This window comes from Homalodisca vitripennis, chromosome 4 (genome assembly GCF_021130785.1).
Source record: "Homalodisca vitripennis isolate AUS2020 chromosome 4, UT_GWSS_2.1, whole genome shotgun sequence".
Classification (NCBI taxonomy): Eukaryota; Metazoa; Arthropoda; class Insecta; order Hemiptera; family Cicadellidae; genus Homalodisca; species Homalodisca vitripennis.
The window spans coordinates 156,513,856-156,541,258 of NC_060210.1; the positions used below are offsets into that span (position 1 = coordinate 156,513,856).

Sequence of the window (27,403 nt, forward strand, 5' to 3'; positions counted from 1 at the left end):
AAATACATATAAATATAATGTATCCAACATTTTAAATTTCTACGGAAAAAAATTTTTGAATGAACATGTTTTAATTAGTACAATGAAATTTTTACACATAAAATTATATTTATGGGTTCAGAAACTAGTTGTAATGACAATACTTTTTTCAGAACTAGGCAGGTCCTTATGAGTGAGATTCCAGTAATTTTTACTTGTATAGTAAATGAAAGTAAACATAAAAGCTAAGTATTTGTTCAATCGATTTTTTAATTTTATTGAAAAGTCGACTGAATATTTCAAATTATTTGTTTAATATAAAAACATACATCTGGAAAGGTGATTATAAAAGTCATTCAGTTGGGTCATTATACTGTACTATGTCATGACTTCAAATAAGGATTCATCTTGACTATTTATCTCTACATTAGGATATTAATGGTATCCTGTTTTTCTGACTTGCAAATGTCATAAATGTACAGCACAAACACATGTGATAGACCTCATAAACACTGTGTGTAGTCATGGGGTAACAAAAGTTTCGGTTTTAATGTGACAGGCAAATAATTAAATAGGGATCACTTCTTTCTAGTTTTCCAAACCCCAAAACTCTTATAAAGAGAAAAAACCCTCCGCTCAAATTAGTGTGAAGAGGATATATATCATTCTCCTTAGAATTTCTTGGTGACTAAACTGTGAAAACCAGTATTTTACATACATTTCCTTCACTTAATTTAATTTAAAACTTTTGTGAATAGTCATGACAAATAATTTAAACGTGTTTAGAAAAACACTAAATTGTTAAGGTTTTTATGAACACAATACGAGTTTTTAATACTAAAGTCATATTTATTGTATACTTGGATAAAATAATATTATTTTTACATAACAAGATAGTGCTTCCTTTAAAATAGTAACATACATTATAGATTGAATATAGATAATGGCGACTGTAAAATATTTTCTGATATACAGGTAACAAAAATATAAATTCCTCGATGTATATAATATAAATATCACAAGTTGAACAGCAAGAAAAAATTCCTGATAATTGACTAGATTTGTCCATTTTGATTACTGTGATGCTGTGGAGTGAAGTACAAGGAGTCTAGAAATGAACACGTGATGTCACCAACAATAGACCGGTCTGGCAAGCTTTGTGCCACTCCATACACGGCCATCTGCAAAAAAATAGTGATGTGGAGAAGTGTCATGGTTTAAATAAGCCTGTAACAATAATACTGTATAACAGTAAGCACAATACAAAAGTGCAACAAGTTATTTGTCACCACTTAAAGTAGAGCTTAGCCCTTAAATATTTTATGAACTTGAGCATGGGGTAACTTCTGTCTCCAGTCTGAATGCGTGGCCAGCCAGTCTTCATAAACATTTACCCATGTCCACCTTCAAGATTGGTGAGGACAGGTTTTAATCTGGTCAGAGATTTATACTTCACAATGAAGGTAACACAAGCTAACGCAGAAGATTATGGTGAGATGGTGACATTCCAGGTTATTACTGTTATAGATGAGAGAAATAAAAAATCTGTAGGTTTATTATAGGAAATCTGAATCTCTCTCTTGACCAGTATCTTTTCCAAATTCAAACCTATCTGACCCTCTTCAAATTTCTGTAGATTTTGAGTGCTCTAGCTGCAAAACAGTTGTACGATTAAATTTTTGTACAGACTGTAACTGTAATCGTGCACACTAATGTTGCAGACGTCAATTGCTAATCCAGGCTTCATATAATGAATATAGTTTTGATTGAACTTATGTGATTTTTCAAACATTACATATTTTAATGTTCTGTAGTACTTAAAAAAGACGAACTAAAATAACATTTATTTAGCAATCGCATGGACAATGAAATATCAAAACTGAACCAAATATTAGGTCCAGATACGTTTTGTCAGTTAAAATTATTTAACCACTAACAGTAAAGTCATCTAATAACTTTTTAAGTTACGTAAATTATAGACAAGAATTTATAATGTGTCCAATTTGAAGCTCTAAAAAGTGTTTTAAGCTAAAGTTTTTTATTCAAATCATATTGTATGGAATGGATAAATAACATTTTAATTCAAACACATTTATTTGAGAGCCATTGAGTATAAACATACAAAAACTAAAAAATTTGTTTTCATTTCTCATAGGATATAACTATTTTATATTTAATGTGGCATTGACTTTCTTACAAATTTCATGAATTACAAAAACTAACTTAAAAATACCTTACACTAACATGTAACAATGAAACAAAGTTAAATGAAGTAAATATTTTAAGTGACTTTTTAATAGTGAACATTTTATTGTATTTATAAGAAATAATTTTTTAAAATGGTGCCATGTTAATACAGGGAATACATATGAATTCTTTTACGCATTTTCAGGTCTTAGTTGTTATATTCATCAGTTACTTTTTCACAACCTCAACATTTATTCATCATCAGTTCTGCACCCAATTTTGACATCTGACATACTCGATGAATTCTTTCATTACCTTCTCTAAGTTGAACAATCATTTTGTATCCATAGCATCTTCCGTAATTCCGTATTCACTCTCAGTTTTGATTAAATGTTCAAACTTTTTCCAGTATGAAGGCTCGACAGAAATCAGAACTTCATTCAGGAATTGCTCTAGAGGTAATAACATGTAGTCGACTAAATTCCTGGATCAAATATTGATAATAGACCCGTTAAACTCAATTGTGTTCAAATCATGGGGGAAGCCTTAATAATGTGTGGCCCTGTTCTCTTGATATAACATAATATCAATTTTGTAAGATTTTTGAGAGCTTCAATCGCTAGATTGCTTCATATAATTTTGCCTTCCTGGTGCTTTGTTCTTCATAGCTTTCACCATGCATCTGTAGCCAGTCAATCATGTATTTCTTTGACTATGATTTATTTGGTACTTTTCACTGTATGGTATGGAGCATTGTCCATGATCAGCACTGAGTTTGGAGGCAAATTTAGAACAACTTTTTAGTGAAGCCGTTTTTCAGAATTGGCTGCATTCATTTGAACATGATAGTCTCCATGCGCTGTTTTAGCCTTGCAAATCAACACCTCTACCAGCAAAAATCTATCTTCTAGACCTACATCAACAATTATTAAGTGGTTTGAGTTTATATCAGGAAAACACCATCTATATTATTACTCTCCCTAAACTTGCAGAAAGTCAAGTTTCCATTAACCCATGTTTTCATCTAGATAAAACACTAACTCTAAGTGATTTTATCTGACGTAAATATTTGTACCTCCAATTTATAATGTTCCTCTCGCTCCATCAAGATTTCTCTTGCGACCACATTTCCTCCACTTCAATCCCATTTCCTTCAGAACGCATCTTAGTGCCTAGTCACCCCATTTAAACCCTATTTTTTCACATTGTATTGGTAATAATTTTATTAGAAGTTGGAACAACCTTTTTGTTGATGTAAAAATCCTTTATCACATCTAAAATAACCGTATCAAAGTCATTTACAACTGTGTTATGATTATCAGGTCGCTTCCTATTTTTTCTAGGGTTAGGAAGTTTCTCATTTGGTATATTCGCTTCTTTCCAAATCCTTTTTACAGTTTTTTTCAGACATTTCAATACTTTGCCGCCCACACAGTTGCCTTAGATATAGGAAAAATCAACGAATCTTCCCATGCTTCTTTATCACACTCTCTTGAACTTCGCTCTCACCACTACCTATCATAGAACTAGTCTTTCAAACAGTAGCCATTGTAAAGGAAACTACTACAGTATAAGCATGAAAAATTCAAAACCACGTCAACGTAACATTTATTGTTCACCAATTTGAGTAAATAACAGCATACCAATTCATTGTTATTCAGTCAACTAGGTGGGGATTTCTTGGATAATCATTTGGTGAATGGGAGTATGAAGACAGGATAAAACACGTTTTCTACTTGTTCAAAATGTCTTGCAACAACTGAAAATGCACTATTCTCTCGTTTAACATCTCAATTAAGATGTTGGTAGAAAATATGCACAATCCAAAATTTAAATAGGAAAGATATGGTAAGAGCTGCGAAAGAAGTACTATAGGGAAACTATTCTGTGTATTGGACTTATTTCTCGACCAATCACTTCCACAGCACCCTGTTCCAGTTTTATTAGTTACTTCTCTTGATCTAGACAATCGAGAATGCCTTCATTGTTCTGTCTCACCTGTGAAATCAAGTTTCACCTGTTATGACACATTTTGGTAGTTCTTCTTCATTTATGATTTTATTTAGTAACTCCTGGGTTGATTTTGTACTAAATTCAATAATTTGTTGCCATTTGTTTTATAAACTCAAAAATATTTCATGGTATGCGTAATTTATATGACAACATCATCAACAATTCTCTAACTATGTTTTGGAGATAGTTCCCGTACATTTCTTTCTATTTTTCATGGTTTGTTGGAGTGCTGGTACATTCAGGATGTTTGCCATTTTTAATATCATCACCACTTAAAAATCACTTGCATACAAAAGTTTAACTCACACTTGACTCATCAAAAGCAATATTTAATCCTTTGAGTGCCAAGAGCCGATAATATCTCTGAATATATCGGCCACAAGTATTTCCGAAAAGTGCAGAGGGTTTACTACACCAGCTTTTTTAATATATATTACTCTGTTACTAAATGTTGACATATGGCATTGTACTTACTCATTTTATACATAATAAATCAAATAAACATAGATTATCTATCTTGATTTGATTTTTTACAGCTGGCAAAAGCTACCTGCCAAATATGAGAAACAACTTTTATGCAAGTGCAGATTTTCATTATTTTACACTAATATATAATAAAAGTAATACTGATTATTATAGATACTTACTTTTATTAAACTTGCTATGTTATAATTGTTCTTACTTACTAAGAGCCTAATAATAAAGTTGCTTACAAATGTATTAAGATCAAAAGATTACAATTTTTCCTTATCAACATGTAAAAATAATTAAAATGTTATTGTATTTTTTTTATTTTAAAATTTCAACAGATTTTATTCCAAATAAATGTTAAATTCATTTATACATATAATTACTTTTTTGAAATGTGGTATATTTCTTCCTATGTACATATGTGATAAAATCATAATACAATTCTTTGTATTTAAAAGATTTTTAAAATATAATTCTTGTTTGTGTGATTTTGTTATTTTAAACATAGTAACATGTTTTGTCATTCACAAATATTACAAGTAAAAGCCTACTTTCCCCCCTACATAATAAAAGAAACATGTAGACGTTATCTTTTTAAAAGTTCTAAATTATTTAGCTGAACACTACACAAATACCAAAAGAGTGCTCACCACTGAGAGAGGTGACCTGTCATAAATATTTGGCACTGACAGCGCCACCACCGTATATATGAGGTTTAATATATAAATTGTTGCTATACTTTATACCTTTTTTTATAACAACATTAAATATTCATTCTCTAATCCATTTTTTAAAAGATTTCAAGTTTCCATTGTACTATTTATTTTAATATTTACTGACAACACACTAAACATTCAATGTGCCTAACAATCTACAGTTGGTTTCAGACACAGCAATAAAACACTGCAAATCAAACTAATACAATCTGCCAAATTCCCATTACTTTTAGAGCACATTACTTTCTATACATATAGTGTAATTGTTTTAATACAGTGCAGAGAAAAATACCATATTTTACAAGTGAATCAGAACCTTCATCTTGGTTAGTTAATGTGTTGTAAGTAGTGTAACAGTTTATAACTAGTATATTATGTTTGCCACTAATAAATTATAATATTAATTTAAATTTCTTCACATTTTATAATAATGAAATCAACTACATTGAATTGATTCACTTACTTTTCCCTTTGATAAGTCTTTACGATCAGGTAATTTCATGATTTCTGTGACACCAGATTTCACATCAGACAGAAACCGATCTGCCACACCCCGTTCAGTGTGCATGTGAGTAACACAAATATGGATTCTAAAACAGGAATAAGAAAATCAAGATTAATTTGACTGAAACCTGAAATAAACTTGACCTTGTATAAATAAGATTATGTGTTCATAATACCATAAGTTAACTTGAAAAATGAGGAAGTACATCACTAAATAAGTAAATTTTAACATGAATTCTTTGAATATTCATTTAAAGTTTGTTGGAACAGAACTGAAATAAAAATTTAAAAAGGCTGATAGGAAATTAAGTTACTCGACACTAAACCCAATATCATAAAATAACAAATATACAGTAAAACATTTAACATACAAGTATCACAGTGGTTGCAAGTTTGTGCAACTAACTGCTAGTATGGGGAAAATAACACCAACTGTTTAAGTTTGGAAGTTTTGTTAAATGTTTTCTAATTTTGCTATCTGCACACAAATATTTAGTGCGGACCAATACCTATATAACAAATAAGGAATTTTGACAGCATACGTAAAAGAAATTCTTTATTTGGTAAGTTGTTGCAATTTATACACTGTGCTGACTGTACTGAGATGTTACACTGTCAAGCGCTCATTGAGTTGGAAATTATTTATCTAAGCCTAATAATTAACAAACACTTTTTTCAAAACATAGATGAGGAGAAAATTGTAAATTTGACTTACCCAGAAGGAAACTGCAGTGGATTCAAATTCCAACCTTTGGCTGAGAGTACTTCTGATAACTTGAAAATGTGAAATTTGTTGGAGCCAAAAGCAATGACTGAAGTAATTGGTCTACCAAATACATAAATTTCCTCTATTTCACGAAGTCTGAAATAATAAAACAAAATTATTTTTCAATTAATTGACCAAAACTACAAGTATTACAATGAGGACTTTTTTTATATATAATGTACAAAAACTTCTTTGGTTAAAATCTAGTTCATATTTACAAAAATAAACTGGCTAAGATCACCCTGAATCAAATGTTAGTAATAAACCAAAATACTGTATTATTGCACTGTCTAGGGGCAAAGAGCAAAGAACAAAAATCAATCACATACTTAAAAAAAAAATAGTCTCATCAATTAGTATGCAGGGTTGAGAAGGCACAAGCAGTGAAAGAAATAGCCATAGGTGTCTCTAGACATCGAAGGAGCTTTTGACAATACAGGCATTCAAGCGATTGTCCATGCAGTCTCTAGACGTATTAACAGATAACATGGTTACTATAATTTTATGGGAGCGAGCATCAGTGCAAAGACTACAAGGTCCGGCCCCAGAGTGGCATCCCTTAGTGTCAACCTCACCAAGGCTGCCATGGTTGCCTTTACAAGCGCCAATTGGAGAATATTGGTCCATTTTGCCATTGAGTTAAAGACCAAGATCAAGTACCTGGGCATAATCCCTCATACGGTCCTGAACTGGAGACCCCATCTGGAAAGTTATTGCCAGAGGGAAATGGTCTGATGCAATGCAGATGTGTGAAGGTGGGTCTTAAGGACATAGATCGAGGCTTTTGTATTGGCTCTATATCTTCGTGGTCAGACCTGCACTAATGTTTGGGGCTGTTGTCTAGTGGCCAAAAATGGAGGCCAAGATGACGGTAGCTAGTCTGGCTAGCATCCAAAGGATGGCTTGCCTTGTATCACTGGGGCTTGTCCAAGTGCACGAGGTGCAGATCTACACTGTTTTCTCAACCTCGCCCCTCTGAACATTGCCATTCAGACTATGCCCAGGAGAAGTGCCAACTGTCTTCAGCAGATGGAACTTTGGTTGTCCTCGGGCTGCAACAGGGGACACAGCACTGTGCAGAATCAGCATCCTGATTCAGGGGAATCAATCAAATCAAATCATTTATTGTCAGGACACTACAATAGTGTATAACGTCAACAAGTTATAACATGTGAAACTAGTTAAAGAAGCATACTATTACTAGCATTGTAAAATTCATTTACACTATATATACACTTCTTAAGCAACATGTTTTTTATGGAGGTTTCAAACCTAGGCCTAGATAATATTTTTATATGTTCAGGTAAAGCATTGTACAATTTGATTCCCAGATACCTAAAGCTACTTTGCGTGCTTGTGTATTTACACTTCATCAGCAACAGATCATTCCTATTTCTCGTAAAATAGTTATGGTTATCACTAAGGCTAACAAGGTCATTCAAGTTATCTTTAACATACATCAAAACACTTAATACATAAACGGATGGCAGGGTTAAAATATTAAACTTTGCAAACCAAGCTTTACAGTGATCTCTGTTAGATACACCAGCAATCAATCTAACAGCCCTTTTTTGCAGAATAAAAAGTTTTGTTGCATACTGTGTATTGCCCCATAAGGTGATTCCATAAGTGATAAAGCTATGAACATAAGCATAGTATACAAACAATAAATAATTAGTTGAAATTGTGCCCTTTAATGCCCTAATTAAGAAAACACCTTTAGCAACTCGAGAGGCTATATAGTTAATATGATCATGCCACTTGAGATCCGACTGAACATATATTCGAAGAAACTTAATACTATTTTCACTACTTTTACTGTACAAATTAAGAGGTAGGTCTTGAACTTTTCCAATCTTTATGCAAAGTTTATTTGCAGAACACCAATCCAAGACAGTAGAATTCTTATCACTAAGTTTATTTACACTGTCCAAGGCTGATTCAGTACTAACCAATAGCCCCAAGTCATCTGCAAAGAGATAAGTATTTACACAGCTGTCATTTAGATTTCCTGGGAGGTCATTTATATAAAGAATAAATAATGTTGGCCCCAGTATTGAGCCTTGCGGCACTCCAAAGTTAACAGATTTAGTTACTGAATATGAGCCATTTAAATATACACATTGTGACCTATTTGTCAGATAAGAGTTAAAAAAATCTAAAACTAATTGATTAAAACCATAAAATTTCAATTTATTGACTAGAATACTATGTTCAACAGTATCAAAGGCCTTTGAAAGGTCATAACTTCTAAAATTAACAACATTTTTTTGTTCAAGGCCATCAAAACAAGCACTTACAAGAGCCTGTACCGCTTTTATGGTACTGCGATTAGAACGGAAACCAAACTGACAGTCACTGAACAGCTTATTTGACTCTAAATAAGCTACAATCTGCCCATGTACCAACCGCTCAAAGACCTTCGACACAGCTGGAATAATAGAAATAGGTCTATAGCTGCAATACTTGTCCATAGGACCTTTCTTATGAACAGGAATAACCTTACTAATCTTAAATATATCAGGATAAGTTCCACTATTAATACATTCATTAAACAAGTAAGTCAAGACCTCACAAATATGTTCGGCAGCAGCTTTTAGTACATGTGCATTAATACCAAAAACATCCAAACATGTGCTATTGCTTAGGCTAAGAATAGCTCCATAGGTTTCCTCCACCTTAATTTCCTTAAAACTAAAGTTAAAATTTATAGTCTCTGAGTTACAGGACTTGTCTAGATAATAAAAATAATCATAGGGACTATTACCAATGTTTTTACAAGTATCTTCCACAGAAGAGACAAAAAAATCATTAAAAGTGTCAGGACTGAGAAAATGAGACTTGGGAACTGGCCTGCTGTTGACTTTGGCTGACTTTTTTATTATGCCCCAAGCAGCTTTGCTTTTATTTTTGGATTTATCTATTATACTATTGTTATGACAAAGTTTAGCTCTGTTTATCTCACGTTTGTACACTGCTTTGAGACTTCTATATTTTGCCATTACATCCTTCTTATCCTTAATTGTATTTTGAGTAATAAAATATAACCTATCCAGCTCAGACTTAAGTTTAACAAGACCATAATGATACCATCTAGTGCATGAACTTTTAGCTTTTAATTTCAATTTTTTAATTGGAGCAGCACAATTTAAGGCCCATAAAAAAAGGTCAAGAAACATTTTAAACTTTACATTGATACTTAAATTTAGGCTATATACATCTAACCAGTTAATTTGGCTAAGATAATGCACAAAAAAGGATACCCCAGACAAGCTCAAAGGTCTAGTTAAGTGTTTTAATATGAGACTATTTCCTGTCGATCCATCAGTCTCGATATCCGCAACAAAGAAGATGATGTTGTGATCAGAAGCAGGATTATGGAGCACCGACGATTGTCCTCTATCAGGATGTAGGGAAGTTAGTAGGTTATCAATGCAGCTACCCGCAGTTCTAGAATGCTCTGCACATGATCTCTGATCAGATGTCACTAAGATTTTCTATCGACAGACCCTTCAGGATTGAAAGAAGGTTATACCTTCAAGGGAAGTGAAAGAACCTTCGACCAGTGGAATGGTTTACGGACGGCTCTAATACAAAAAGTGGCACAGTTGCCAGAATAGTATGAATGAGACTATGTAGGGAGCTAGTGGTTCCTATGGGTACTTGTCCCACAGTCTTTCAGACATATGCCATAGCCATTATGGAATGTGCTTGTGAGAATCTTCGTCTGTGGTAGAGGAGTAAGAAAATTAGCATTTTCACAGGTATCCAAGCAGCATTGAAGGTATTCGACTCTTGTGAATTCAACTCCAAACTTGTCTGGGATTGCTATCAAGTGGTCTCATCCCTTGGCAGAATAACAATGTGACCATTTGTTGGGTTCCTGGTCATGAGGGGATCTCTGGGGACGAAAGAGCTGATGCTGTGGCCAACTTGGGCTCAGCATCCAACATGACAGGACCTCAGCCGTTCTGTGGTATTTCTAGGTGTGAACCCCTTAGAGCTGTCTCGAAATGGGTTCACATTCACCTTTTCCAAGGGTGACGTCTGACCTCCTCTCCTTAAGCATACCAGTGTCTTCTCTGGTTATGGGTCTAATTACAGGATATGGATGAGGAAGCATCTTCACAGAGTCTGTATTCTTCGAGAGGTTCTGCTCTATAGAATGTGTGATGAACTGGAGGAAACTGCTGAACATTTGTTCTTTGACTGTCCTGCAATAGCAAAGGAGCACTACGCCATCTTTGGTAGTCTTGACAAGTGTGGTGAATTTCCCCAGGAGGACCTGATCAGTTGTTTTTGGTGGTTTGTAGAACTGCTGTAACCATGGACTGGTTGCTTCATGGTAATACTTCCGGGATGCACAAAAAGCCCTTGAGGCCTAAGTTCATGGCTGCAGGCCGCTCCTTAGAAGAAGAAGAAGCTACAGAATATGTTATTAACGCCTTCACTGCGACACGAGTCATGTACCGACATTAGGAGAGCGGTGATAGTAGTATTCTGCATTTTCTTTCTATGCCGCCCCTTAAAAGAAGAAGCAGTGGCACACATGACAATAAATAAACCATATCAAATTTAACACAATAACGTACATCAGAAAAACAAACATACCTGACCCAGCACCACACCAGAAGCACAAACAAAAAATAAATATCCATCTTTGTCTAAAAACAAACTCAGATTTGAATTATTTCAGTCACGGTTTCATTTTGTTATACCTACTTTTCCTCTATGTATTTAGTTGTTGAAATGATTTCTTTTGTTGCTGCTATGTAACCTTCGATTCCAAAATGCATCAATGTTGCCCAACATACTGCTATATTACCTGAAATATCAAAAGAGTATCAATTGAAATGTCCATCAAGTAGTCGTATTAACCCTTTGAGTGCCGCAGTGTTTTGCTATGTGGTATGCATAAAATGCCGAGCGAAAATGCCTGATTCTACAAGGGTCTGGTTAAAAATTCATAACAAATTTATTTATTGGTATAATGTCTTGGGTTTTTTTTTAGATAAATATATTTTCTTTATACATATAGTAAATTGATCACTTATTTAACATTTTTATACAAAAAAAAAAATCATTAACAAAATTTTTATGAGCAAAAACATTTTGTTTTTTTATTTTGACACAACTTAGTGTTATTGAAATATTTTATTTTTTCACTTTTAGTTATTCTTTCTTATACTCCATTTAATTCTTTACAAAAAGACATATACATTTTTTTATACTTACAAATAAAGTTTGGAAAATAAATATGAAAATATGAACCACTACAAAACTAGAAATTTTCTAACCTAACCTAACACTCTGTGTATTGTCTACACTGCTAATGCTTAAATCTAATGCCTGCAATACTAGGTCTTCATTGTCAGCAATGTTTTTACGACTCATTGTTTATAAATATCACTGAACAAACACAAAAAACTATACAAATGTATTTAGTAAAGTACTAGCTGCTTACAATCGCCGTAACTCACGGCCAAGTGATTGTTCTACTTTCACACAGACTAGAACAATATACACAAACGAAATAATTTGAAGATACTAACACTACAAACCCATTTACACTTAAAAACTTTCAATATCATTTGTGAAATAAATAGCAGCGCAAACAAAACATGTGACGGCTCATCCGCGTAGCGGTCGATTCTAAACTCGACAGAATGCAACAAAACCTACATCTAAAGTTACGTTGAAGCCTTTGGAATGCATATGTATAGTCATTGAGCCAATTTAGATAAATACTATATTTATATATAAAAAATTAATGTTTGTGTATTTGTCCTTTATGGAATCGTAAACTATGTGACCAATCATTATGAAAATTTGTATGTATATGTATTTTTCCATGGAGAAGGTTTATATGCAATGCCCATTGATGTAACTCGCCACCAGGCGGCACTTTAAAAGAAAAGTTTTCGAAGCGCCTGCACATTATAAACTGCAATTACGAGATAGATACGTATATTAAACAGTGAAACACTATTTTAAGGCGCTAAGTTATGAGTATAATTGTATTTAAACTAAATTTTTGGTTGAACTTAAAGCTTGAGTGGTAGACCACTTTGTAATAAAGTACATATGCATGTACAATACATTTTTGACAGATTTCCTTGATCGTGACATCAAGGTAAAAAGGTAAAATCTACATCAGCATTGGAAATATAATTTACTTCAACCAGAAGTGCTCATACGCTGGCAAAACTTATGAAAAGCGTGCAAAGCCGTGGGAAACAGCTAGTAAAATATAAGCATTACTGCAGAAGTCGCTAACAGCGATTCTGGCATTTCTTGCATATAATGCGGGATCACTGACAGCGATGCTCCGGCACTCAAAGGGTTAATTTACAAGTTACACATGTAATAATACAATATTCAAAAACTATGCTACCAAGCAACAAAGTGAGATTGTCACTATAAAATCCAGTATTACTGTAATCTCTGAATACAAGAATGTTAATCACATCAACATTACTTTAGCTATAGTGCAGGAAACGTTTACACTATAGCTACCAAGCAACAAAGTGAGATTGTCACTATAAAATCCAGTATTACTGTAATCTCTGAATACAAGAATGTTAATCACATCAACATTACTTTAGCTATAGTGCAGGAAACGTTTACACTATAGCTACCAAGCAACAAAGTGAGATTGTCACTATAAAATCCAGTATTACTGTAATCTCTGAATACAAGAATGTTAATCACATCAACATTACTTTAGCTATAGTGCAGGAAACGTTTACACTATAGCTACCAAGCAACAAAGTGAGATTGTCACTATAAAATCCAGTATTACTGTAATCTCTGAATACAAGAATGTTAATCACATCAACATTACTTTAGCTATAGTGCAGGAAACGTTTACACTATAGCTACCAAGCAACAAAGTGAGATTGTCACTATAAAATCCAGTATTACTGTAATCTCTGAATACAAGAATGTTAAGCACATCAACATTACTTTAGCTATAGTGCAGGAAACGTTTACACTATAGCTACCAAGCAACAGAATGTTTAATATTGATGATGTCCACCATAAACTACTACTGAAAGTTTTATTAGCAGAGTTAATTATACCTACATAAACACAGCTATAATTTAAAATGCTAATACTACTCATGGGCCGGTTATTAAGTATAAATCAGACTTTTTTTAATATGAATGTTTAACTAATATTAAATACAAAAAAAAAAAAAACAGAATATAACTATACTTTTTTCAAAGTAGTCATTTGAAATATGTACACTTTATTTAGTTTATGCTTAACTTTGTCTTATAATTTTTAACATCTGAGGAAGAGGATGGATTCAATCCTTGCAATAGTGTTATATAGTTTTGTAACATACAACATTGGCAAATGTTTGCAATCCTATTACTCTGGCTATGGTAAATAAAATATATACTACACTCAAATTCAACTTCTCTCTGTGAACATTAAGTCTAATTCATGCTAAAATTGGTGTAACATTTCAGATAATTTATTTATAATTTTCTTTACCATTGTTGATTTAAAAAGGCAATAAAACAAACCTGCAAATATATATAATTTTATATTTTGCACTATATTTTTGCAGATATAAAGATGTTTCATTTCACATTTACTGTCACAATAAACTCTCAAAATATACCTCCTTACACTCTAAACCCAAAGCTAAGTAATTTAATATTGTGATATCTCAAAATTTGTAAATGCTGACTTAAGGAATATTGTACATCTTTGGAAACCCAACAAATTTTGTATTTGATATTTTATATAGTTTCAATTGTACTCATGTTAAAAATAAAATAAAGGATATTTAACTTTTTGACCACTAACGTCGCCAATGTCCTTGTATGAAGACGTTTTGTAGTATCGTTATATTTTTTGTATTTAAACAGATAGTGAGGCCTAGTTTGGTGGTTTGTCATAGAAGATTAAACTAACAGATATTTAAATATTTATATGTTTAAAAACTCGCTACGCCTGCAAGAATTGTAATAAAGCTGTTCATCTCCTGTGCTTAACAAAGCACAGGTGCTAAGAAGAGGAGAGCATCATGAACGTGGAAAATTTGGAAAACATCCTAGTATGTGCGTTTTGTTTAATTTTTGTATTACAAAATTTGTACAAATTATAAATCTTCCGAAATGTTAACCAAGCCATGAGCTCACCTCCAGAACGAGAACCATTAACTGTGGGTGAGCCGTACACACCCCCAGGCCAGTCTGTGGTCACAGTGTATTGATGATGACGATATTTTTTGTCAGCATAAAGTACTACTGATGCTCCTTTTGGTGTGAAACCAAACTAAAACATAATACTTCTGACATTATACAATGCAATTAGAAGTAAATCAGCTTATTATAGATTTATTAATAAATTAAGTTTAATATAAATGTTCTGGGACACTTTTTAAACATATAACACAGACCAGGGACAACAATAGACTGGACATACATAAGCAGCGGTGGTACTAATGGGGGAAGTGGGGAGGGTATGCATTAATCAACCTATACCAAGTGTTGTGTCATTTTAATTGTATGACACTCTACCCACCCACAATCTGTAGTTTATTGACATTTAACATCAAAAAGCTCGATATCAAATATGTGTAAGATTTATGTATGCCATAGCTTTGTAGTATTTATTTTATTGTATCAGATATTATGGAAAATATGTAGGACCTTTTTGTCTTGATTAATAAGTATAAAAGATTAGTTTAAGGACAAAAATTATTACAGTAAATTAATAATATGTACATCATCAGTATCACTGTTGTTTTATTTTTCCTTCAACAGGTTTCTTATGATACTAATATTGAATTAGTACAAAAAAATATGTACCAGCTATAATTATCATACTAGCATTCCCAGATTTACGTTCAATTTCATTCAGAAAAAAATTCACTGTAGAGGACTAATTGGGTTAATTTGATAGTAGATGTAAAATACTTAATGGCCTTGATAGCCGACTATGCATGGTTACAGCTCACTTACAACCTCATTCTGTGGCAAACCTATGCAGTTTATGAAAATAAAAATTTTGTATTCAGGTCTTTTCCAATAACTTTCCTGCTAAAGAAATTACCTGACTTAATAAACAACATTTTTTCACTTAGGAATTTTTTTATGTTTTGTAATTTAGAAATGTTTTGATAATAATTAATATACATGGAATTTATTTTAATAAAAATGAGAAGCTAACTAGACTCTAAAATTCATTAAGCCAATATACTTACTGCATATATAGGAGCACAAAATTTTAGAATTTTATTTCAACTGTAAATACTATGCTTTGTAACAATGTTGAAACATGGCAAACGAAAGATTAAGGACAGATTTTGGACATTGATGCAATGGAGGTACTAAAAAGGGGGAGGCGAGGTTCAGCTTCAACTTCTGTAATGGCCCTTATGTGAATGCCCGTCTATTTCTTTCTTTAATCTGTGCTTGTATCCCTTTATCAGACAGTAATTATTTTAATTTAATATACAACACAAAGAGCAGCAACTTTACACAGATCTAAATCAGTGAACATCAGGATCCAAATTTAGTTTTAAAGTAAGTATTATACACAATGTTTTCAGTAAGTATTATTTTACTGAATCATCAGACTTTTACTCAAGTTTTAGTCCTTTATCAAAACCTTTTAGAAAATTATAAGAAAAAATTAAAAATTTAGCAATCAATTTAATTAAAAAGAAATGTATTATTATTTTTTATGTTGCAACTAGACCTACCTTGTGTGGGTCCACTGACAAACTAACTACTCCTGGTAGTGCAAAATCAAAGTTTGGAACTGGAAACCCCGCCGCAGGCATAAAGGCTGTCAGGAAACCTCCCAAACAACAATCAACATGGACAGGGATGTTATGTTTCCTTCCAAGAGCTGTGATTTCTTCTATGTTGTCTGCTGTGCCATATGGGAAATTTGGAACTGAGCCAACCAGCTAAAGAGAACAAAACTCAACTCACTAAGAATGCTTAATAGACATTATAACATTATATACAAATTTACCTAAAGTAAAAAGCATTAAGTAGCATAGTGTAAACAACATTGTTACCAATGTTTAAAAATATCTGATATATTTCAGTTATTTCGTATTATTTTACAATCAGATGTGGAAAATTACTATAGTTACCAATCGGCGAGCTAATAGCCAATTAAACAGGGCTGAGTATCTCCTCAAGTACTGATAAGTCCGTGGATATCAAAATAATATCGTTCAGTTCAGTGGTCACAACTGTCATTAGAAGTGCATTGAGTGAAAATTGTTTTTGTCGGGAAAATGATTAGTACGAAGATTAAGCAGCATGTGGTGATTAAGTTTCTGATCGTACTTCAAAAATCAACTACCGAGTATTTGAATATGTTGGATAAGTTTCAATGGTTTCATTATGTAGTGGGCACGTGTTTTTGAATGGCACAAACGTTTTGTGAAGGCCAAGAAGAGTTGGAAGATGACAAGCATCTCAGTTGTGCTTGTATTTCAACTACAAAAAAGAACGAATTAACAAAATTATGAGAAAAGATTGTCGCATACCCATTTGAGCTATTGCTGATCAAGTCAACACAGATAAGGAAACTGTGAGACAGATTTAACACGAAAAATGAAACAGAAGTTTTGGAGCACTTTGAGAGTGATCAAACTTTGTTGGACAGTCAGTCACTAAATGTGATGATACTTAGAAGCTCGACTAAACAAGTCAAATATGAAAGCATTAATAGGTTTCTTCTATGTTAATGGCATTGTGATGACTGAATGAGTTCCTGAGAGTCAGACAGGGAATCAAGTGTAATACCTAGATGTTCTTGCAAGGCTCAGAGAGCATTACAAAAAATCCTTAGGAACTGTGGGAAGACAACTCATGGATTCTGCACCAAGACAAGGCACCAGTCCACTTCGCCTTATCCGTTCAGCAGTTTTTAGCTAATAAGAAGATCCCAGTGTTGCAATATCCAACCTACTCTTCTGATTGAGCACCATATAACTTTTGGCTGTTCCGCAAGACCAAAAGTTGACTGAACGGAAATCATTTTCAAACCGTTGAGGTGAAACAGAATACGGCACAACTTTTCAAGGCGTTCTCAAAAGGTGACTTCCACGACGGCTTCAACCAGCGGAAAATAAGGATGTCGCAGTGTATTGAGAGGGAAGAAAGACTCAATTTCAAATAGCCATACCTCGTATCTTACTATTTCTTATTTAAATTTGAAATGCAAATTCTCAAAGTTCATTGATTTGTTTACTGATTTGAGGTATGCACAAAATATCCTTTTTTTTTAATTAAAACCCTTATTATACAAAATTAAATTATGAAGAGTTAAAAAATTATCTCCTAATCAATTTGATTCAATTAATTCCCATATATTTTTGGTTTTGTTTCAACATCAATGGTTTTAAATTATTTTAGTGATAGAACAATGTTTATAAAAAATCATTTGGTAAAAAGTGTTTTGGTCATCAAGAAGTTTTTATTGTCTTTAAACACAAACTGTGTAATTGACAAAGCCATAGGCTTATAATTACTCTGTTCATACTCACTAACAATTACAGTTATATATTGTTTAACATACAATATAATAACAAATTAACAATAAAATATTACAAAATAACAATGGCATAATTAAAATATATTATAAACTTTGTTCTACAGATACACATTTAGACAAGACAACAAAGGGATTTTTGATTAAAATACTAATACTAAAATAAAATTTAAAATAACACCAAAGACATATAACAACTATTAAAACAAGACAAACATATAATTAAAAATTCAGACGTCAAAAACTTAATGTACTAATATCACAGGCCAAAAATTTGTCAATGGAGTAAAAAATATTATCCTTCAACCATCTATCTATTCCTTTTTTGAACTGTTTCAAGGGCACATCCCATGCATCTTCAGGCAGTTTATTAAATAATTTAATTTTCATACATATATGACTACTTCTGGTTTTTTCTAATCTAACTAATGATAAGTCAAGAAGATGGTTTTTCCTAGTAAAATAATCATGAGTCTTGTTTACTTGTAGGAAGGGTATTTAAAGATTCCTTAACATCGATCAAGCAGCAATAAATATACAGATTTGGAAGAGTCATTATTTTAAATTCTTTGAAAATTGATAAACATGACTCTCTATCAGAAACATTCTTGATTGCTCTTAAAACCTTTTTTGTTGTCATACATTTAATAGTATTGGTTTGTGTATAAACCAGCAAAATGACATTGTAAAAACCATGGGGTTTACAAATGAGATGTATTGGTAACATTTAATTGCCAGTGGTATTAGCATAAGACATATAAATTCTATTACTCTCTATTTTAGCTAATTTGTACCCAAGAGTACTAGTTTCAACAATGTACACCAATTTGTTTTGCTACCAAGTCAATCTCTGTTGGACCACGGCCCTTGGATGTATTTAAAAAAATGTATTAATCAAGATATACTTTTATTCTCAACATTCTAAATTTGATTATCAACAGATTCTATATTATAAGTTAAATTTGATTCTAACTACCCCTAACAAACATTACTAATTCATTGAAGGAGGAACTCTTATTGGAAAAAACAATATTCTGTTTTTTATAAAAGAAAACTCAAAGTTCTCCAATAATTTTTATATTTTAACACGATTGAAGGAACAGCAATGGGGAACCCTTTATCATGTTTTATTGCAAACATTTTCCTAGCAAAATTTGAATTAAACACGAAACAAAATATGACTTATTTTCCCAGAGTGTGGTTACGTTATGTTGATGATATTTTTGCCATATTTAACAAACCCAAGATCTTCAAAATTCTATTAACCAACTAAATACACTTTATCCGACTTTTAAATTTACTTGCGAAATTGAAACTAATTCATCATTGCCATTTTTAGATGTATTAGTGAAAGGAATAATGGCGACATAGAATATGGCATTTACAGAAAACCCACTTGCAACAACAGATACATACCGCACGATTCAAACCATCCACCCTCCCAAAAAAGAGCTGCTTTCCACACAATGATTAATTGATTACTTACAACACCTTTAAAACACGATGATTACATGAAGGAACTAAGAAATATGAAAGTATAGCAGCTTTCAATGGATACTTAACTAAATTAATTAACCGTTTATTAAAAAAAACAAAAGAACAATTTATCAAAAAACATCAAGAACTACTTTGAAACGTGACCTTGATGTGGCCAGTGCTACTGGTTTTTCGAGCATAAAGGGTTAAAACCAACGTTGTATTATACATTTTGTTATGATGGCAAATGTCTGAAACTCCTTTCAAACCTTTAATCATCCTTCATAAACTTACAAAGAATTTCAGATCAAGTTAATTTTCAATTTACAGGTATAAAATGCATTTTATGCTTTCCTGTTTCCCGAATGAAATAGTCATACATATACTTCAAGTGAAAGTCCCCATGAAACAGGCGTTTTTTTTTTTTTTTTTAAACTGACCATACTGACGCAACTCATACAAATATGGCCGTGATATTTTCATTGACAGCTCGGCGGCCATATTTGTTGTTTGCCTCCACAGATCGGAATGATTTTTTTAAATACCTTTCATGATATGTGCATAGTGATTTAAAATGTTTAAAGTAAAAATTAAAACGAATTTAAAATTTATTTTTAATGAATCTTTCTAATAAAAAGGTAAACATACATTTGGGAAATTCTACTCTTATTATATTATATAATGTATTATATTGTTAAAAAGATACGTAAATAAAATATTATAAAGTAGGCATTTACAGTTATGCTACAGTTATACTCAGACATGAACTATTTTACATTTTTCTCAGTCTTTACAATTTCTCACGGAATAAAACTTTTAAAAATACACACCTATGTGTAGTCATAAATAGTTATCACACGACTTATAGTAAAATTTTCTAGGTTTCAATCACTTCAGTATATATGCCCACTACGCGTCATTCGTCTTATTTTCACAGTCAATGTTTAGAAAAGAATTATAGGATGATTTAAAATTTACTGCTTTACATAAAAATTACTTTAAAAACAGCTGCTCAATAGGTTTCATCACTCACCACTCATTATAAAACAAAGAGAATATTAAAAAATAACTGCTACGTTTAATGGTCAGTGGTGCTGGCCTTACCAACTATGGACATATTATATCTTGGTCAGTACAGCTGGACATACAGGCTGAGATAACATTACGGCAAAAATTAATCCGCACTTCCGACAAAATAGTGGCGGGCCAGTAGAGCTGACCATATGAGCTCCAAGGACAAATTATAAATACTCCCTTCGAATGCATAGGGTTAAGGTTTTCTTACACTGAAAGACTATTCAATAGGTAAAAATAAGCTAAAAATAAAAACTCAGTTTGATCCTTCTTCTCCTGTTTTATGTTATACATTATTTCTACATACGCAAGATCGAGTTTTATAGTGATACATATTCCTCCATGGAATTTGGCTGAGTACCAGCAAAATCTATCACTGCGGGCTAGTGAAACTTCTTTTCTGCCTGTCCGTCCATAAGATATCTGGAGAATGGATACTGCTATAGACTTGAAATTTTATACAAAACTTCATTTCTACATAGGCTAGATTGAGTTTTGTGATGGTGAATGGGATATTATATATTATGACAATTCCTAATTTACAATCTGTAACAAAATGGAAAATAAAGACTTATGTCCCTCATTCAATTTTAAGCAAAGAATGTGTGATCTGGCTTACTCTACCTTGTTATGTTGCCATCTGTAGACTGAGAAATAATATATTTCTCCTTCTTCAATGAGACATCCTAATGCCTCAAAAGTGATTTAAAGATTTATTGCATTAAATATTTTAATATATTTAGGTTTAATGTAGTACATTAACCCTTAATGGTTTTTTGTACCTTACATTATTCTGTCTTGCTGAATTTATTTACTGTTTTTTACGGAGGCAGGTTTGTTTAGTTTAGATACATACTTTTTTATAGGAAAGAATTTATTTTTTTTATTCCTAATACAATTTTTGATATTTTTTATATGCTGTCCACCAAGTAATTTTAACACTTAGAGTGCTAATCCCGTAATTTTACGGAACGGCGAAACTTCGGAAGAATGCTAATCCCGTAGTTTTACGTGGTTGTCATTTCAATTGGTATTATATTACATTGTCCGTATTTAAACGGGTTTTGCCTACTCTACAATGTTATTTGGGTAACACAATTCACCGCTAGAAAGCGTCAGATGTATTGTATGAGCTTAATGACAAAGCAACTTCGGTCGCGTTGTTTACGTGCCGCTGACGTGACGTTCGTTGCAGCCGGCAGTCGATGTCGCAATCATGGCTTCTCGCAGCTTGAACGATGTATTAGGTGAAGATAGTTTTATTGGTGTAGATAGTATTTTTGACGATTCTGACATTAATCCTGATTTAATGGAAGAAGATTAGACACATACTTCAGGTAAGAATAAGTAAGTCTATTTATCATATAAACATTAGTCTAAAAGTTTGGTTATGTTATTGTTTTCGTGAATCAAACTATAATTTGTATTATAATAAATTAACTTTATTCAACTAATATTCTATTCTTATGAATAAAATGAAAATATATTCATATTTTACATAGTATATTATTATGTTACAGATGCTGAAAACAGTGCTGACAGCGAAAGTGATGCCGACGCATCAATATGAAGGCATAGTTTTTTGTCAAAAAACTACAAAACATAAAAACATGATTTGTATTATTCAAAGGACAGTTTATATTTGTAAATGGGTCATTGTAAATAATTGTATATATGCTTAGTTTAGTGGGTTAAATAAAAAAACTGTCTCAAAAAATAATTTTTTTTCCAAAAATATATTTAAAAAAAAATTTTTTTTATGTGTAGTTTTTAAAAAAAACCACTAACAATCTCACATTAAAAGAAAGACGAAAGTAAGCTGAATTAAGGCATGTAAGTATTTTTCTCATACCTTAAATACTTTTTTTTAAATAAATATTTGAAAACCACCAAAAACGCCCAGCATTCTACAGAGTTACATGTCATTTAGGGCCAGCACTCAAAGTGTTAACTATCCATTACCTTGTCATCATCAAGCCAGTCATCTATTTGTACATCAGATATTTCCATGGTAAAATACACAGTAGAAATAAAACCACAAAAACTCGAGAATGGGTGACTGTCAGCACTGTGTGACTATAGTGAATTCATCGATGTGCTAACACTCATGATAGAGGACCAAGGAAGTGCTAAACGGTTGTCATAGAAATTCTTCTGGTGAAATATCACATAGTAACTAACCATAACAGTATTTTTGGATATTGCTCGCCGCATCTTGTGAATGTCCACAGCCAGAGTTATGGGGTCCACTGGCACATGAGTAATCTTCATGTTTAGGTACAGAGCAGCTTTGTCAAAAGCTGGGTGTGCAGTCTTTGGTAGTACTATTTCACCTCGTTTTATGCCACGTTCATGGAAACTGTAATCTCTAAGAGCTTTGCAAGCCATCATTATGGACTCTGTACCACCACTGGTCATCTGTAAACACACAACATTTAAAGAATACCCTGCCAGATTTATTAAATTACAAATTTGTTAGGAATAACTTTAATAAGAAATTATTATTATTTTAACAAAATACACTCCATTAACCCCACTAATGTTACAACAAAGAATGGACACTTGGATGTTTGACCTTTATCATGTAAAAGCAACTGAACCAATGAACCATCCACCCTCCCAAAAAAGAGCTGCTTTCCACACAATGACTAATAGATTATTTATAACACCTTTAAAACACGATGAGTACATGAAGGAATTAAGAAATATAAAAAGTATAGCAGTTTTCAATGGATACTCAACTAAATTAATTGACAGTTTATTAAAAAAAAACAAAATAATTTATCAAAACATCAAGAACTACTTTAAAAAGTGAACAAAAAGAGAAACGAAACTGGCAATCCATGAGTTATGGTCCATTTTGTAAAGAAATAAAAAAATTATTTAGAAAACATGTTGACACGAACATAACATTTTGCACAACAAATAAAATAAACAATCTAATTGGAAATTCAAAAGATAAAATTTTAGATGAAAATAAAAGTGGCATTTACAAAATTAACTGTGAAGATTGTGATAAGATTTACATTGGCCAGACAAAAAGAACCATTAAAAAAAGATTTAAGGAACACGAAAGATATAATAAATACGGACAAACTTAAAAATCAGCTATTTCCAAACATGGGCTTGAAACAAATCACACCTTTAAAAACTTCACATTATTAAAACAAGTCCATAAACAAGAAGAACTCGACGCTTATAAAACATTATATATAACAAAACATAAGGATAAAATATTAAATAATGGTTTTGGACCGATTCAAAATTCACCATTCCTTTAAAATATAACTAAATTCTTTTTGACCAAAACTTTTATACATATACTAATATTTATTTTATTTTACTTTTAACCATATAAATTTTGTATTAAGTTTTACTCAGCTGATATTTGTTTTAAATTGTTGATTCACACCTGATGATGGCATCTTCGATGTCGAAAGGCCTCGTGTTAAAATATAAAAATGATTGGAGAATTGTGAGTTTTCTTTTATAAAATAAGAAGAGCTCCTCCTCCTTCAATGAAGTTGAAATTTTGAATTAATTAATTTAAACATTAGAATAAGAGACAGATCTATATTTATATATTTAAATTACAATAGGGCTCCACTCCACTGACATTTATATCTGCCAGTTAATCCTGCATTCGCCAAATGACCAATTATTGATCAATCATAGAGTTGTAAGAATCAACCAAGCAACCACTTACTGATCAAGGTCAAAAATAATCTTTTTACTCATAACAATTATGTAAATTGAAAAACCATTATATACATGGATAAATGTATAATAGTTGTGTAAGTGCCAGAATTATTTACAGTCCAAGACTAGGTTTCAACATTTATTTTCTCAAGATATTTTGGTTCTACACACTTAAAAATCTCATAGTTACCAATAGATACCTTGACTATCTCTTAGTATGTTACTCTGTCATTTAGTATGTTATTTTAGTTGTCTTGCATAACTAATTAAAATTTAATTAAATTGCTGATTATTTAAATTCATTATTTAGTATTGTTTTTTTAAGTGAAAATCCAGTAAATTGAACATGTTTGACGACCCTCAAAATACAGTTGTAAGACCAGACCAGTAACATCGTTTAATCCAATTCAGCCAGTTTTAGAAATTAAATTATCAACAATATATTTTATTTTCATTCAACATAACGTTTTTTTACATGGTTTAGTTAAAATAATGCACTATAAATATAATACAGTCAGTCATACTAGGTTAAGTAATGCCGGAGAAGATTTATAATGTAGTATAGAATATGAATTATAAGTCCAGTTGTGTCACCAGCAAGCCATGGAAATTAACACTTTGTACCCTGAGCCCGAGTATAGGTCGGGCCGCGTCGGCAGCGCCTGCTACCGGCGCCCGAGTATAGCTCGGGTCGTGTTATTTAATTGTATTATTTAGCTCAGTCATCTTATTTTTGGATTCAAACATTTTGATTACGTTCATTGGTTGTCTAAGTTCGTATTTGTTGGTTTTGAGATCCCTGGGTCACGTTTTAGTAATGAAATACGTATATTTTTCGTCGTACTACAAGCGAGTCTAGACAGCTGATCGTAGGCGCCGCGGCTGATCGTCGGTAGGCCTACTGTAAGCTTGCTTTTTAGTGTTTCACTTTGTGTGTTGTTGTGAGTCTTAGCGATGTCTTACTAAGTTTTCTACAAATCTTGCCAACAAATACTGAAGCAAATGTTATTATAATGTATTCTAAATATGAATTTAACTGTTTGTAAATAATCAGAACATTAGTTTCTTACTGAATGAGTAAAGGCAAATGCAAGCAATGTGAGATTATCCGTATGTTTTGTTTTGTATTTACACTCGCTTTGTTCTTTCTTCTTGACTTTCCGTTGATTTTCTTTTATATTCTTTACTTATTATTTTCGAGTTTAAATAATATGGGTGATGAAATCAAAAGTAATGCAATTCGCGATCTTTTGTTTGACTCCGAGTCGGAAAGTGACGATGATTTTGATACACACCTGGGACCAATTATTTATTTTATGAACGATCTAAACGATAATGTGCGAGATCCTGTATTTGATTCAGACCATTGCGCTTTAAAAATTACCACACTAAGGCGAACTACCTGAACTAACAAGCTATGTAGCAAAAACTTTTTTTGTATTTTTTACATAAAATTCAATATTATGCAATAATTTTATTTTGAAAATAAACTTTATATTTGTATACATTTAAAAAAGTATGTATATCTATCTTTAAAAAGATATATAGTATGAGTTTATAACATAATTACTGTAATAACACAGAATTTTTTAAAAGCATCATAAAACCCCAGGGAGCCACGCCGAAACATGTATTCAGGGCCCAGGGTACAAAGTGTTAACCATGTGCAGAATAAGTGCACAGTTAAGTTGTAGAAACAGACAGGAATCCAGTGAAATCTGCTTACCTAGTGTCTAGGACAATACCACTTTTAGGGGAGTCCACTTGGACTGTTTCATTCTGAGGGGGGTAAAACCATTAGAGAGAAAGAGATTTTGAATGTGTTATGTTCACATGTATTAATAAGTTTGTAGTTAATTACTCAATGTTAACATCATACAATTTAAACTAAATTAAACTAGGCTAGTATCCGTCATCGTATACCCATGGTAATTCTAAAACAAACAAGTGTGGTTACAGCACGCACCACACAAGTTTAGGTTACTGTCCATATTTGGTGTACCATTCACCAATTTGAATAAATCCAACATGAATTTAAAATATGTATTGAACTGAAACTTAGAATGTAATTTATGTGAAATTACAGATGATATGCTACCATATTGTTTGTTTACATTTTGGTATATAATTGGTTATCAGTAAACTCATTTGGTATTATCACTAGTATAAAGGAATACAACATTTTCCAATATATTTTTTTTTTATTTTGTGCAAGGCCTTTCTGAATCAAAGATTCCATCATCAGGCACTTCACAAATTATCAAATGTTTACATTTTTGTAATAATAATTAATTTTTTAATAACATATGGTAAACAATTTGGATGTACGGTTAACCAGTATAAAATATTTAATCAGAATTAAATTTTAATTTTGTTATAAATTGAGATGAGAGTAAAACTGAATTTTGAATTGGTCCGTCTTCATTATTGATAAGTTTTTCTTGATTTGTGTTAATGTAAAATGTTTCCCAAGCATTTAAGTGTATTGTGTTAGTAACTTCTTTTAATAATCGTAAATTTTTATTAGAGATGGTGTGTCCAGATTCAATACAGTGATTCGCCACAGCAGATTTTTCATTTCTTCCATATTTTATATGTGCAAAGTGTTCTTTGAACACTTCATTTCCAATGTACATTTCCAATGATGTTCAATCAACTTTGAATCAATCGATCACTAGGATCCTTCAACACTATCATCAAAGAGTTAACTGTATTTATTAACAGAATTACACTATGACACATTTCTCACCGTTCCACATGTGTTTGGTCCTCCATGGAAAAGATTAGCAGTAATTCTCACAACCTCCGCCTCCATCTTACAAATTCCAGGGAAAATGTCAGAATGTAATGGATTTGTATAAGAAGTTTTTCCATAAACATTCATTAGTAATTGGATGAGTTGCTGATTATGGTAATATACTGCACCAGACACATTACCGTGTTTCCAATCATAATCTCCTAAAATCATGAAACAATAAATTAT

The 27,403-nt window shown here is 32.0% G+C and overlaps 1 protein-coding gene across 1 annotated transcript; it reads right to left on the bottom strand.

The window, feature by feature from the left end:
• Window positions 1–807: 807 nt before the first annotated feature.
• On the bottom strand, window positions 808–27,403 carry LOC124360378 (sphingosine-1-phosphate lyase). The gene is made up of 8 exons (XM_046813956.1): window positions 27,170–27,403; window positions 22,903–23,139; window positions 16,361–16,570; window positions 14,793–14,928; window positions 11,359–11,461; window positions 6,586–6,732; window positions 5,830–5,956; window positions 808–1,160 (listed from the first exon to the last, which is right to left on the bottom strand). Exons 1-8 carry the CDS (start codon window positions 27,386–27,388, stop codon window positions 1,035–1,037), a joined length of 1,305 nt encoding a protein of 434 aa, XP_046669912.1. The 5' UTR covers window positions 27,389–27,403; the 3' UTR covers window positions 808–1,034.